The 14577-nt window shown below is 36.3% G+C and overlaps 1 protein-coding gene across 3 annotated transcripts in view; it reads left to right on the top strand.

Annotated features, from left to right (window-relative positions):
• Positions 1 to 12437, top strand: part of klhl22 (kelch-like family member 22) — a 14137-nt gene extending 1700 nt beyond the window's left edge. For all 3 annotated transcript variants that reach the window (XM_052563828.1, XM_052563827.1, XM_052563829.1), the window contains exons 3-7: positions 507 to 984; positions 2718 to 3127; positions 4607 to 4799; positions 4925 to 5158; positions 9967 to 12437. In XM_052563828.1, coding sequence (XP_052419788.1) covers positions 507 to 984; positions 2718 to 3127; positions 4607 to 4799; positions 4925 to 5158; positions 9967 to 10308 — 1657 coding nt within the window. In that variant the 3' untranslated portion in view covers positions 10309 to 12437. The remainder of the gene's footprint in view (positions 1 to 506; positions 985 to 2717; positions 3128 to 4606; positions 4800 to 4924; positions 5159 to 9966) is intronic.
• Positions 12438 to 14577: the final 2140 nt, after the last annotated feature.

The raw sequence follows: 14577 nt of genomic DNA, 5'->3' as shown, positions 1-14577 counted from the left end.
ACCACTTTGTGTCCCCATTTATATGTGTAATGTGCAACATATATATATATATATACGTATGTATATATGTGTGTGTGTGTTTATTTAAAAAATTCAGATTTAGACACATTTCAAATTGAAAAACAAATTCAGGTTTAGATTATTTATTATTTCATATATGTATATGTATATATGTATGTATGTGTGATAAATATATATATATATATATATATATAAATATACAAATTATATATAAAAAAAGCTGCTCATTATAGAAGACATGTATTCAAGTCATGCTATGTGTAAATTTGTGGATAAATTAATAACTAATTAATACTAATGACCTTTGTATCACCAATGTGTTCTGAGAAGAGTAAATGTAAAGAAAAATATAAAACAATTGAAGCTGACTCTCTAACACAAAGCACTGCATTGTTTGTGAAAGTGATTTATTAAATCTGGATATCAAAAGATTGAGCTACATGATTATTGTTCCCCTGTACAGTCCTTCTTTTCTCTTTGTTTAGGGGGATGTTTGCCGGCGGTCTGCGGGAGATGCAGCAAACTGAGATCCCTGTCCGTGGAGTCACATACACGGCGATGACCAAACTGCTGGACTTCATCTACACGTCTGAGCTGGAGCTGGACCTGGACACGGTACAGGAAGTGCTGTGTGCGGCCACTCTGCTGCAGGTTCAAGATGTGATCGGCTTCTGCTGCGACTTCCTGTTCGCCTGGCTGGATGATGACAACATCCTGGAGGTGGAAATGCTAGCCGACATCTATGGCCTCAACCAGCTCGGGGAAAAAATTCGCTCATATCTGCTCAAGAACATCCAGACCTTCTCACGCACGCCGGTGTACCGAAAGCTTCCTCCGGAAAAGATCCTGAGTGTCCTTTCCAGCAACGATCTGGAGGTGAACTCGGAGAACGAGGTGTTTGAAGCAGCCCTGCACTACCATTACACTCCTGAACAGGTGGAGAAGGATGAGGTTTGCTTACAGGTGATCATCCTGAGTTCAGAAATATCAGTTAAACCTTTCCCACATTTTAAGAATGACGGTGTTTCTAATTATAAGTACTACTTTATGTATCATTGTTGTTTTAATATTTTTGAGATACTATTGTAGTTTTTATTAATATTTTGAATCAGTTTTCATTTTTAATTTTAGTCATTTTGTTGTATTTTTTTAGGTTTTTTTTCCAATAAATTTAAATAAATTAAAAAATATATATTTAAATAAATTCACAATTAGATTTAGATTTGGTATGAAGTGTTTTTGTATGCCGTGCCGTAAAAAGGGTTTTGCCCTTTTTCCCTTAATAAGTTAAATCATTATTTAAAAACTGCATTTTGTATTTGCTTGCATGATCTCTGTTTAATAAAAAATAAAATTGATGGTCTGAATGTGTTAGGTGTGACGTATGCAGAAAAAATAAAAAAAATAATAAAAACAAAGGCAAAAACCTTTTCACGGCACTGTATGTGTGTGTGTGTTTATATCACCTTTTTATACTTTAAGAAAAGAAAACCAGTCAAATGTTTTGGTTGTAATGACAAAAAATTTAAATGTAGTATTTTACTTATAATCTTTAAATAAGTGCAAAAATATGTTCAAATGATACATTTAAAGGTACAATTTGTAAGATATTTGCAGTAAAATATACAAAAACCACTAGGCTAGTGTTATATGTTTTGTGCAGCTGATTACTAACAATATATCTAATGTTTTCAACTACTTGTAAATCATGAGAAAATTCCCATTCTAAACAGTGACACGGTGCAGTGCAGTCGCCTGTCAGTGACGTTAGTTACCCTTTGTTATCGCCTTTACTGACGTAGAAACCACATGACAACAGTGTCGTGGACAAATGCGGAAGTAGCTTCGTGGCAAACTTCAACTAGAAAGAGATGCCGATCTCGCTTGTTTTTTACTCGACAGGTGAGTTGTTTTGATTCGTATCTTTACAGAAAACATATGCTATTATAATGATCAACAAGATTAGTATTATGGGGCATACACGCCAAACGCGGGGCATCGCATCTCTAGACCCGAGTGAGGACACATCTGATCCATAGTCTGACCGCGTCTTTGCATTGACTTTGTATGTAATCTACTTGCGTAAATCTTTGAACTCGCGTTAAATCCATGATTTATCTTTCCCACTGATTGATGGCCGTTAGCGGTTGGGTAGAAGACAACAAATCCCATCATTCCACGCTCCTTCTTAGCCTCATCAAACCACGCGATTGTTATTGTTTTGATAGTGCGCCCTCTAGTGGCAGGTCCTACAACCTGTACCTTTAATGTCCAAAAACTTTACATAAAAACATTTATCTTCTTTTCCCACAAAATAGTTATTTTCTGTGGCTGATTTAATGAAGCACCTACAGATGTAACAGAAAACATCTGGCTCATGTTTGCATTTTTTTCTATCACTGGCCATAATTGTAACCATAAATTGCATAAATTGTTGTCATCTAAAAAATAGCTGAGAATTGAACATAGTGTGTAACCAGCTCAGAGGAAGATATGAATCGTGTCTTTGTGGCATTTTTCCAGTGATTTAGGGATAAAAGAAGATATTTTGTGAGAGAATGTGGCTTGCTAGAGCAAAACCTGCACTTTTCTAATCTGTGCCCAAAATGAGCAAGAAACAAGCATTAGTCCTTGTGGTACAATAGTCGTTTTGGATGTAATTAGTGTTATCTATGACAAATCAACTTTTCCTTCAGGATCCGTTGCAGATGTTGGAAGCAGTGCGCTTCTGTCTGATGGAGAAGCACGTGTTGCAGCGCTTACACAGCCGGATAAAGCAGTGTCCGCTGCGGGACTCGGTGGCCGCTGCTCTGCGTTACCACAGTCAGGAGCTGTGGCAGCCGGTGATGCAAACCCCACTCACTCAGCCTCGCTGCAGCTCCCAGTGCATTGTGGGATTCGGCGGCATGTATTCATCCAGCACACTGGTGGACAATGAGGAGCGCTTCCAGGTGTTCCACCCCTCCTGGGGCGAGTGGCGTAGTCTGGCTGCAGATCGCGCCTCTCGCATGTCCAACATGGGCATCGCCGTGCTCAATAACTTTGTGTACTTGATCGGTGGAGACAAGAACACCAGCAGCTTCCGTGCTGAAGCTCGATGCTGGAGGTAAGTGATGCTGAATATTAAAATGTATCATGTTTTTACAGATGGTACAGAAGTGCAACTATGAGTCCAGAACATATTTTTGAAGAACATTGCTTATATAATCGTGTTAAAACTGTTTAGTTATGTTACATGTTACATTCATGTTACATACTGATCTTGGCGGAACCTTTTTTTTTTTTTTTTTTTTTGTTAATCCCGTTTTGAAAACAAACTCTTCATAAACACACACATATCAGTAATTTTTTATGTTTTTAAAAGAAGTCATTTATTTGATTGAAAAATACAGTTAAAACTTAAATATTGTGCAATAAATTTTATTAAAAACTATTTTAGATATTTAAAAATGTAATTTATTTCTTTGATGCAAAGCTGAGTTTTAAAGCATCATTTCAGGATCATCTTCAGTGTCAGATGTGATGATTTACTGCTTAAGCAGGAAATGTTTCTTATTATTACAGTGTGAGGTTTTACATTTTATAGAGCAGAGCTTTGACTTTAGATCCACCCATATGGCCTTATGTTTAGGATTATTGGATTTGTATTATACCCAAATCAGAGACCAGTATAATCAGATAAATGCTGATTGGATTATTAGAACCTTAAATCAGTTTAATTGCAAGAGCACTCAGAGTTTGAATCCATTTCTAAATTTATCAAATGAAATAAAACTCAAAGATTTAGTATTCACAGAAACAATAACAAAAAGAATCCCTTATAAACAAAAATAAATTAAGATGCACATCATCCGTAATATTATAAACTATGGGCTAAAAGTTAAGAAACAGTCTAGAAACTTTTCCAAATCTGGACCTGTTGTTTGCACATTATATTGCACATATTCTAAATTATATATCATAACTTTTTTTTACTTTAGTCATTTAGCAGCTGTTTTATTCATTAAATGCACAAGCGCCGAAGATACGCACAATATCGCAATCCAGTGATCCAAAAGTAAATCGGGAAGTGAAAGAGAGAACAGGAAAAGATTTTCTATAAGGAAGTCCCTTCGATTGTTGCTTTAGTTGCATTATAGTAATAACTATAATTTAGTGTTTTGTGTAACTTTGCCACCAAAAATTTGTTCATCGCTATAATTCTTTTTAAATATTTACATCTGTTCGCTGTGGTACGCAGAGCTCCTGATCAGTGTTGTTACTGTTCACAAACTAAAAGCAACATAATATCATGTTTGTTACTCTAAAGGCTGAAATAAAATAGAAATATTTGAATAAACACTTGAATTAGAAATGTTGCATTGGCCACTAAATAAAATAAAGCAAGTGAAAATTAAGTAGACATACTAAAATTACTAAAATTGTGTATAAATAATACTAAAATACCACTGATCTTGATATGGTTACTACCAAAATTGAAGTTTTTCAATAATAATATTGCTAAAAACAAGCCAGAAATTAAACAAATGATATACAACAATATTTGCATTCTACGTTTTTTTAATTCCATTGTCTTCTCATGAAGGTACGATCCCCGCCACAACACCTGGTGTACTATCGAGCCTTTACGGCAGCAGCACGCCGATCATTGTGTCTGTGTGGTTGATAAATATATCTACGCCATTGGAGGACGAGACTACACCAATGAACTGGACTGTGTGGAGCGCTACAACCCACAAACCAACATCTGGGAATATGTGGCGCCGCTGAAACGAGAGGTGGACTGTCATCAATTAACCATTATAGACTTTCACACTGAAATTGAAATCCTCTGAAATTGAAATAGATTTTAATATTGAGGATATAATACATTTTCAAGTTGTCATAATGCCTGTGTCTGCAGGTATATGCCCACGCCGGAGCAGTGATTGATGGGAAGATCTACATAGCATGTGGCCGGCGGGGAATGGCTTATCTGAAGGAGAGCTACTGTTACGATCCCAGCGGCAATCACTGGAGCTTGTGTGCCGATGGCCCGGTGGAGCGCGCCTGGCACGGCATGGCAGCACATAACGGCCGCGCTTATGTCATTGGAGGCAGCAACGATGGTTGCGGTTACCGGCGAGACGTCCTCAAGGTACTGCACTTCTGAAATACATCCCCCACTGTGACACCAGTTATAGCATAGTGTAAATATTGTGTCCAAAGCAAGACTATTGGGCTCTTCCTGCCTAGACAGCATCATCGGCTTCGCTCCTGAAGTGAAGACTATTTCAAAAGCCAACATGTGTCAAGATCCACAAGCCTTTCAAAATAACTGACAATTTGACCATTTGTGACAAGATACTGTTAGTTCAGTCAGTGTGTTGCATTAGCCAAAAATACATTGTATGGGTCAAAATTATAGATTTTTCTTTTATGCATAAAATAATTAGGATATTAAGTAAAGATCATGTTCCATGAAGATATTTTGTACATTTCCTACCGTAAATATATCACAACTTCATTTTGGATTAGTAATATGCATTGCTAAGGACTGCGTTTGGACTGTTTTAATGGTGAAATTCTAAATATGTTTTGCACCCTCAGATTTCAACATTTTAAATAAGTTGTATCTAGTTGTATATTTTATTTACTGATTTTTTTTTTTTATTTTAAATACAGCACTTGGTGAAATTATTTAAGTTTCAGTAATTTTTGAACATTTCCAGCACATTTTAACAATACCGTTATAATACCGATAACTGTGATCATTTAGGTCACTATAATTGTGATGAGAAATTTTCATACCTTTACATGTGAAGAGAAGAAGTGAAGAAGTGAGGTGACATTCAGCCAAGTATGGTGACCCATACTCAGAATTTGTGCTCTGCATTTAACCCTTCCGAAATGCACACACACAGAGCAGTGAACACACACACACACACTGTGAGCACACACCCGGAGCAGTGGGCAGCCATTTATGCTGCGGCGCCCAGGGAGCAGTTGGGGGTTCAATACCTTGCTCAAAGTCGTGGTATTGAAGGTGGAGAAAGAGCTGTTCATGCACTACCCCCACCCACAATTCCGTCCGGCCCGACACTAGAACTCACAACCCTTCGATTGGGAGTCCAACCCTCTAACCATTAGGCCACGACTTCCGACATCCCTACTCATATGTATTCAATAAGTATGCAAAATAAGTTATTACTGTTACTTGATGTTACACCATACGACATAAAATTATTTCAATTGAAACTTTTCTTGATTTTTCAAAACCATGTGAAACCATGAATACAAACAGTACATTTCTAAAAAAAAATTGGCAAATGTTATAAAGTAGATTTCTTTTTTTAACCTGGCACACTCTTATCTTCTCTGACCTTTATCTGTTTAGTTATTTGATATGTTATTTAATATACTACCAATGTATATATATACAGGTGCTGGTCATATAATTAGAATATCATCAAAAAGTTGATTTATTTCACTAATTCCATTCAAAAAGTGAAACTTGTATATTATATTCATTTATTACACACAGACTGATATATTTCAAATGTTTATTTCTTTTAATTTTGATTATTATAACTGACAACTAACGAAAATCCCAAATTCAGTATCTCAGAAAATTAGAATATTACTAAAGACCAATACAAAGAAAGGATTTATAGAAATCTTGGCCAACTAAAAAGTATGAAAATGAAAAGTATGAGCTTGTACAGCACTCAATACTTAGTTGGGGCTCCTTTTGCTTGAATTACTGCAGAAATGCGGCGTGGCATGGAGTCGATCAGTCTGAGGCACTGCTCAGGTGTTATGAGAGCACAGGTTCCCCTGATAGTGGCCTTCAGCTCTTCTGCATTCTTGGGTCTGGCATATCGCATCTTCCTCTTCCCAATACCCCATAGATATTCTATGGGGTTAAGGTCAGGTGAGTTCGCTGGCCAATTAAGAACAGGAATACCATGGTCCTTGGACCAGGTACTGGTAGCTTTGGCACGGTGTGCTGCGGCAGAGTCCTGTAGGAAAATGAAATCTACATCTCCATAAAGTTGATCTGCAGCAGGAAGCATGAAGTGCTCTAAAACGTCCTGCTATACGGCTGTGTTTACCTTGGACCTCAGAAAACACAGTGGACCAAAACCAGCAGATGGCATGGCACCGCAAACCATCACTGACTGTGGAAACTTTATACTGGACCTCAAGCAACGTGGATTGTGTGCCTCTCCTCTCTTCCTCCAGATTCTGGGACCCTGATTTCCAAAGAAAATGCTAAATTTACTTTCATAGGTGAACATAACTTTGGACCACCCAGCAGCAGTCCAGTCCTTTTTGTCTGAGAGACACTGTCTGTTGTTCAAGAGTGGCTTGATACAAGGAATGCGACAGCTAATTTAATTTAAAAATAATCTAATATTATTAATATTATATTAATATTATTTAATATAATAATCTAATCTATTATTTTTAATCTAAAAATAATTTGTATTTTAATTTGTATTTAATTTGTATTTGGAATGCGACAGCTGAAACCCATGTCTTGCATACGTCTGTGTGTAGTGGTTCTTGAAGCACTGACTCCAGCTGCAGTCCACTCTTTGTGAATCTCCCCCACATTTCTGAATGGGTTTTGTTTCGCAATCCTCTCCAGGGTGTGGTTATCCCTATTGCTTGTACACTTTTTTTCTACCACATCTTTTCCTTCCTTCGCCTCTCTTAATGTGCTTGGACACAGAGCTCTGTGAACAGCCAGCCTCTTTTGCAATGACCTTTTGTATCTTGCCCTCCTTGTGCAAGGTGTCAATGGTCGTCTTTCAGACAACTGTCAAGTCAGCAGTCTTCCCCATGATTGTATAGGCTACAGAACTAGAGTAGCTGCATTTCCACTGTTGGGCCAGTGCGAGCCAGGGCTTAAAGTGGGCCGGGTGGGGCTCATAGCCCCGGGCCAGTAGCACCAAGGCCAGAATAGCGCAGGGTTTCCACAGTCAGGGCTTGAAGCTCCGCTGCGCGTCACTAAAACACGCCCTTTACATGCCTCTCAGAACAACGTCATGCAACCTCAAAATTTCACCATCAAAGAGAAGTTATCAGAAAACTAACAAATAAGTCACTGGAACACGTGCGATCACAAAACAAACATGATAAAAGCGGCCGTTTGTTTGCATGCTTTGTTATATATTCAAATTCAAAAGCATCTATGTTTTAACTGTAGAATAAGTGATGCATTGATTATATTGATTTAATTTATCAGGACTCAAAATTAATCACACATAAATACACTTTTTTTTATTTTTTTTTATTTTTAACGCTCATGAAAATAGCTTGCTTATTCAGTCGAGTCTGTTTCTGTTTATTAGCCACAGTAGCCGTCATATTTAGAATGAATGATAATATCTCTATTTTTATAAAAGCTCCTGAACAAAAAACATTATTAGGCTATATTCTTTTATCATAGGCAACGTGAGAAAAACTCACGAGACGATGCTTGTGACAGATAAAATAAGTTACTTAATAAATACCCGATTGTGATAGAGAATAAGCTGACGTCTGATTTCTTCAAGCGGTCATATTTTACCATGTTTACTATGGTAACGTTAATGTTTAGCGTGCATAGTCTTTTACGTCGCTTATAAATATTTCTGCCTTGTTTAGTGATTCTAAACCACATCGGATCAAGTTATTTCAAACACTTGCTGCTAACTAAGAGTGAGTTTTGAGCTCAACTTATTTTAAAGTCTTTAATACTGGTGTTAAAGCTGTTATCTTTCTGAAATGATCCGCGCTGACGCTCTCCAGACACGGAGAAACTCCGCCTTTGTTCGTAACCGCTCCTCTAGCCCCAGCTGGCCGCTTTGGCCCAAGGTTTTCGTCAGGCCAAAAAACCCTGGCCGTTGGCCCCGAGGAAGCCCCGGCGAGGCACAATCAAGCCCCGGAAGTGACAGTGGAAACACGACTGGCCCTGGCACGCACTAGCATGCCCGGTCTTAGCTCGATAGTGGAAACACGGCTAGTGAGAGACCATTTAAAGGCCTTTGCATGTGTTTTGAGTTAATTAGCTGATTCAAGTGTGGCACCAGGTGTCTTCAATATTGAATCTTTTCACAATATAAAAATTTCCTGAGATACTGAATTTGGGATTTTCCTTTGTTATCAGTTATCAACATCAAAATTCAAATCAATAAACATTTAAAATATATCAGTCTGTGTGTAATGAATGAATAAAATATACAAGTTTCACTTTTTGAATGGAATTAATGAAATAAATCAACTTTTCGATGATATTCTAATTATATGACCAGCACCTGTATGCTACTTTTCATAGGTTTGGGGTTTGTACAAATAAAAAATTAAAAAATATTTTATGCTGAACAAGACTGCATTTATTTGATCAAAAATGCAATAAATACTGTAAAATTGTTACAATTTTTCTATTTTAATATATTTTAAAATGTAATTGAAATATTAGTTAAATTTTATATGTCTTTACTGTCAAAGCTGACCACTTTAATGTGTCCTTGCTGAATAAAAGTATTAATATATACATTTTCATCTTACTGACCGCAAAATGTATTCACAGTAGTGAAATACATTAATAAAAATCATAATAATAATAATTAAATTCTACCTTTTCTTGAAAATATAAACTACGTTTTTAAGAATTCTGAGAACCTTACTAAATTCTAAAATATTTTTCTTTTTTTGTGGATTTCTTATTGACTTAAAAAGTACAGATTAGGAAAAAGCCAGTATAATTAAATTTTTACATTTATTAGGGTTTTGGAATCATATGCTCCATGTGAGGTTGGATCATTCTTTGTGTGGCCCTATTAAGATTGTTGCTATGAAGTTGAAAACATGCTGCCTTTAAAGACAGCTGTCTAAATCGAGCGTAGACAACTAAGCAGCTCACCATGTTTTGATCCATAGCCGGCGACTGAACTGAAGGTCTGTGTGTCTCTGTAGGTGGCGTGCTATAACCCAATAGCAGATGTGTGGTCTGTGGTGAGCCCGCTGCCTGCTGGACATGGAGAGCCAGGTGTGGCCGTCCTGGATGGGTGCATCTACATCCTGGGGGGAAGATCACATGATAAGGGCAGTCGAATGAAGTACGTTCACATATATAAGGTGGAAGAGGACCGATGGGAGAGCGGGACATCCCTCGAGGACCGTGTATCTGGGCTTTCAGCATGTGTCCTGCTTTTGCCACAAGCAGCCATGGCTCAGGCGCGCAGCTGGGAGCAAAGGGCTAAAGCATCATGGGAGGAGGTGGACTGGGATGACTCGGACAACTCAAGCGAGGACTGAAGGTGTTAGCGCTGCTCAGGTGGGGCATAAAATTGCAAAAGTGGGGAAATTGTCCTTAATTAAATTGAGTACTTGTACGAAAATCCATAATTCTTTACTAGATTGAGTTTAGGGAGCGTCCCTGTTGTGCCTGTCTGTAAGTAACTGAAGGTAAGTTGGAAGTGTTCTGGTTTAAATCATGTCCAAATCACACCCTTTTGTGCTTGTGGGTTAATTTTACTGACTCTTTTAAGTCGTTGTGCCATTTTATATTGTTTTGTGTCCAAAACTATGAGAAACTGTTGTTGACGCTTACACTGTACATGCACTTTACAAATACAGTTTGATTTTGTTTATAATGATGGTGCCTTTATTTTACAGATGTGTTTTGGTAAGTCCAATGCTTTTTTATTAATAGATTTGAATGAAGTGCAATAACAGTTTTCAGAAGAGTAAAGGAAAGGGGAAGGGAAGTGGTAAACAGGATGCTCTAGTGCAGGGGTTGGCAACCTTACACACATGTACTATTAGCGGAGGAAATATTGGCACAAATGTGTGATTTGTACAGGAATATTGTGAAATATTATTACAATTTAAAAGAGCTGTTTTCTTTTTGAATATATTTTAGAATTTCATTTTTACCTCTGTGATCAATGCTTAATTTTCAGCATCATTACTACAGTCTTCAGGGTCACATGATCCTTCAGAAATAATTATAATATGCTAATTTTCTGCTAAAGAAACATTTATTATTGTTATCACTGTTGAAACAGTTGTGCTGGTTCATATAAAAAAAATGTGATGCAGTGCCATTTGAAAGTTTGGAATAAATAATACTTTTTTTTTTCATTCAGGCACACATTAAATAAATTTATGATGTAACGAAATATTTATATTTAAAATTGATGCTGTTCTTTTTAACTTTTTGAGAATCCTGAAAAAAATAATTAGTTTTAAGCAGCACAATTGTTCTCGACAGTTATATCAGAACGTTATTAATTTTAACATTTTGAAGAGTGTCACTTACGTTGTTTAAGATTCAGGTATGTGGTACTCTCCAAAATGGCACTATAGGGGGACACGGAGGAGACGAATTGTTGAATAAAATTTTTATTTTTGTTTACTTTTCGCACACAAAGTTTTTTTGTAGCTTCGTAAAATTGCGGTTGAACCTCTGATGTCACATGGATTATTTTAATGATGTCTTTCCTATGTTTCTGAGACTTGATCGTGGTAGTACCCTTGCTGTCTATGGAGGGTCAGAGAGCTCTCGGATTTCATCAAAAAATATTGTACTTTGTGTTTCAAAGATGAACGAAGGTCTTACAGGTTTGGAACGGCACGAGGGTGAGCAATTAATGAAGCAATTTTCATTTTTGGGTGAACTAGCCTCCGATCTGTAACAGTTCTTTTCAATTTTAATAATATTTCACATTAATATTGTTTTTACTGTGCTTTTGATCAAATAAATGCAGCTTTGGTGAGCAGAATAGGTTAATTAAAAACTCATTTGAAAAATGTCACCAACATGTCAGCTCTTGAAAGCTAGTGTTAATGTATATAGAAATGGGGATGAGTCACAGTGATTTCTGTTATAAATTAATCTCAGACAGGTTGCCAACCGTGGCTCTAATGAACACTGGTTTACTATTTTGTTGGCCGTCAAATTACTCCAAAGAAAAATAATCCAAAAATTGCAAGTGTTAGATGACTTAGTTTAACATGGACAGTTATTCAAGAGTTCCTCTTGTGTATTTCGCAATGTAAAAAGCAATTCTGTTCCTTTAAATATTATGCACTCCTTTTTACTGTTTGCTTTTTCTTTTATTTATTTTCTGTCTTCGATATATCAGACGTATCGCCTCTTCTAAACGTCTCTGATTTGTTTGACCCTTTTGAATTTCATAATACAGATCACATGAAATCTGAAAATCACTGATTTTCTTATTTTTAATAAATGTTTTGTGGAATATTTGATTTTGTGTCAAATTTCCAGTATATTTGACAGGAAATGATATACATTCACTCTGACTGTACTAGCTTAGACTCATTGGGTTTCTTCTAATATTTTGGAAATTCATTACTCATTTTAACTGCATTGTTACCAGTTTGCGGTGTCGAATTCATGAATAAAGATCAACAGGTTGTAATGTAGTTGTTTGAGTGGCTTTAAAGGTTTTGAACAAGGCCTGGTTAATACAATGAGTCTGAACAGGAACTGAGAAGAGGAGAGGGAAATCATTTTATATAAGCAGGGAATCCTTTTTGTAACTGGTTTTTGGAAGATGTGACTATAGATTTAGTGACAGAAGTAGTCATTAGTGTCCAGTATGATGGTGTTTTAACTGCCTCTACAGCATTAACACGTGCTTGTCTATTAAAGTCACCCAGAGGAGCTCTTATAGCCCCACTTCACAGTTAAATTGCTGTTTAAAGGGTTTTTACACAGCGGGCGTTTGTGTTCTTTCACTCAGTCATAAAAACCCTTTCAGCATCTTGTTTCATTTCCCCTTCTCTGACAATAATCTCACGTTTTACTAGCACATAATAGTCAAGTTTGTATGACATCATGCAACAGCTCCAGTTTTTTTTGCCTCAATCTTTTTATTCGCTAGCATTATTACAGCTTGATTACCTGACATTAAATGTGTTAGATACAGTTAAACTAGAAGTACGTTAAACCTCCTGTATAATTCATAACACTGCACGTTGCATGTGGTAAACAGTTAATTTATATTATAAAGCAAATGGTTCTTTATTAAATGTTTTCTAGTCATAACAATTGGGGTACAGTTCACTGTTATGATACAAAAATAAAATATTTGGTTGGTCTTTACAAGATGGCCTAAACAAACTGCAAACTTCCATGAAGATGTTAAAAGATACGCACTTCAGCTTGTTTTTAAAAAGAGCACTTATTACAGAAATAAAATACTTTAATAGAATATACTTGTGTAAATATAATTGCATGAACTTTACCATTAAATCAAAATGTGTTTCAAATTTAATATAAATTGATATTAAGCCATGCATTTATATGAATATATCTATTTTAATCAAATGATTAACTTTACATTTCTACATGCAAAGTTTTATTGCATATTCTACGGGAAGTATATGCAAAATGCGTGAGCTAATAAATAAATCTAACAATAAATATTAAAAAAGAAATACTGTGTGAATACCATAGTTTTCTTAAAAACATGATAAAGGCATAACTTTACTTTGCATCAAATGAAATCTGCTTACATATTTTAATTGAAAATGATTTTTGTAATAAGGTTTGATACTTTTTTGCAATATTTTTGCTATTTTGGCCCTTTTGAGACATAAGACATTTTGTTTTCATACTCGTATGCATCTATTTAATACAAGTTAAATTCATGTGTGTTTATTTACCCTGTTCCTGCCACAAAATGCATTAAAAACAGCACTTACATGCCCATTTTGTTCTTTAAATGACTTTCAAAGCTTGAAAAGAGCCAACTGCTTAAGTAGAAATAGAATATAAATGATAACACGTTCTCATCAGTGTTGTAAACCGTATGAAGAAAATGTTTAGATATTGTTCATATTTGAGGTAAACAAGGTATTGTAGTGCTCTTGTTTGTGCCACAGAAGTAGCTTGGTAAATATAAAGACGGTAATGCTTATCTGTAGTGTGTTTGAGTACCAAATAGCTGCTAAGCTTGTCTGAAAGATGCTAAAGAGTGCTGTAATGAAGTGAGCTTGGCTAATTCTTCCACTCAGGACATACAAACACACCTCCCTCCCCCCACCTTTACGGAAGTCATTAGCGCCTGACATCCATGACGGCGGCAATCAGCGTCCGTCTGCATTTTGAAGTGGTGAAAAGGCTTGCCCCCCATCCCCATTTTCACGCCTCTTAAGACTCTTTCATAGGCACAAGGGACACGTGACATGCTTTGTTATGTAAGGTGGTACCTTAAGTGTTCTGAGGATGCAACATCAAATAATGTGTGTGTAGACAGACAGAGATGGGCGGGGTTCCAATTAGAGTCAACAAAAGGGGCAAAAGTGAAAGAAAAACAAAAATAGGGTACTGAAAGATTTAAAAAAAAAAAAAATTATATACATCAATATATTATGAGTCACCATGAGCCTTTTCGCACAGACTTTCAAAGTGCTCTCATTAACTTCTAGCAGATGTTTCTGTCTACTTCACTTCCCCTTGAACTGAACTTCTTTATGACTCATTGGATTCATTCATGTAAGCGTAATAGCTGCTAATTTCTTTCTTTGGAAAAGAAAAAGACCATGACCACAGCA

This window comes from Carassius gibelio, chromosome B8, assembly GCF_023724105.1.
Source record: "Carassius gibelio isolate Cgi1373 ecotype wild population from Czech Republic chromosome B8, carGib1.2-hapl.c, whole genome shotgun sequence".
NCBI lineage: Eukaryota > Metazoa > Chordata > Actinopteri > Cypriniformes > Cyprinidae > Carassius > Carassius gibelio.
This window is presented reverse-complemented; position numbering and strand designations above follow the sequence as displayed.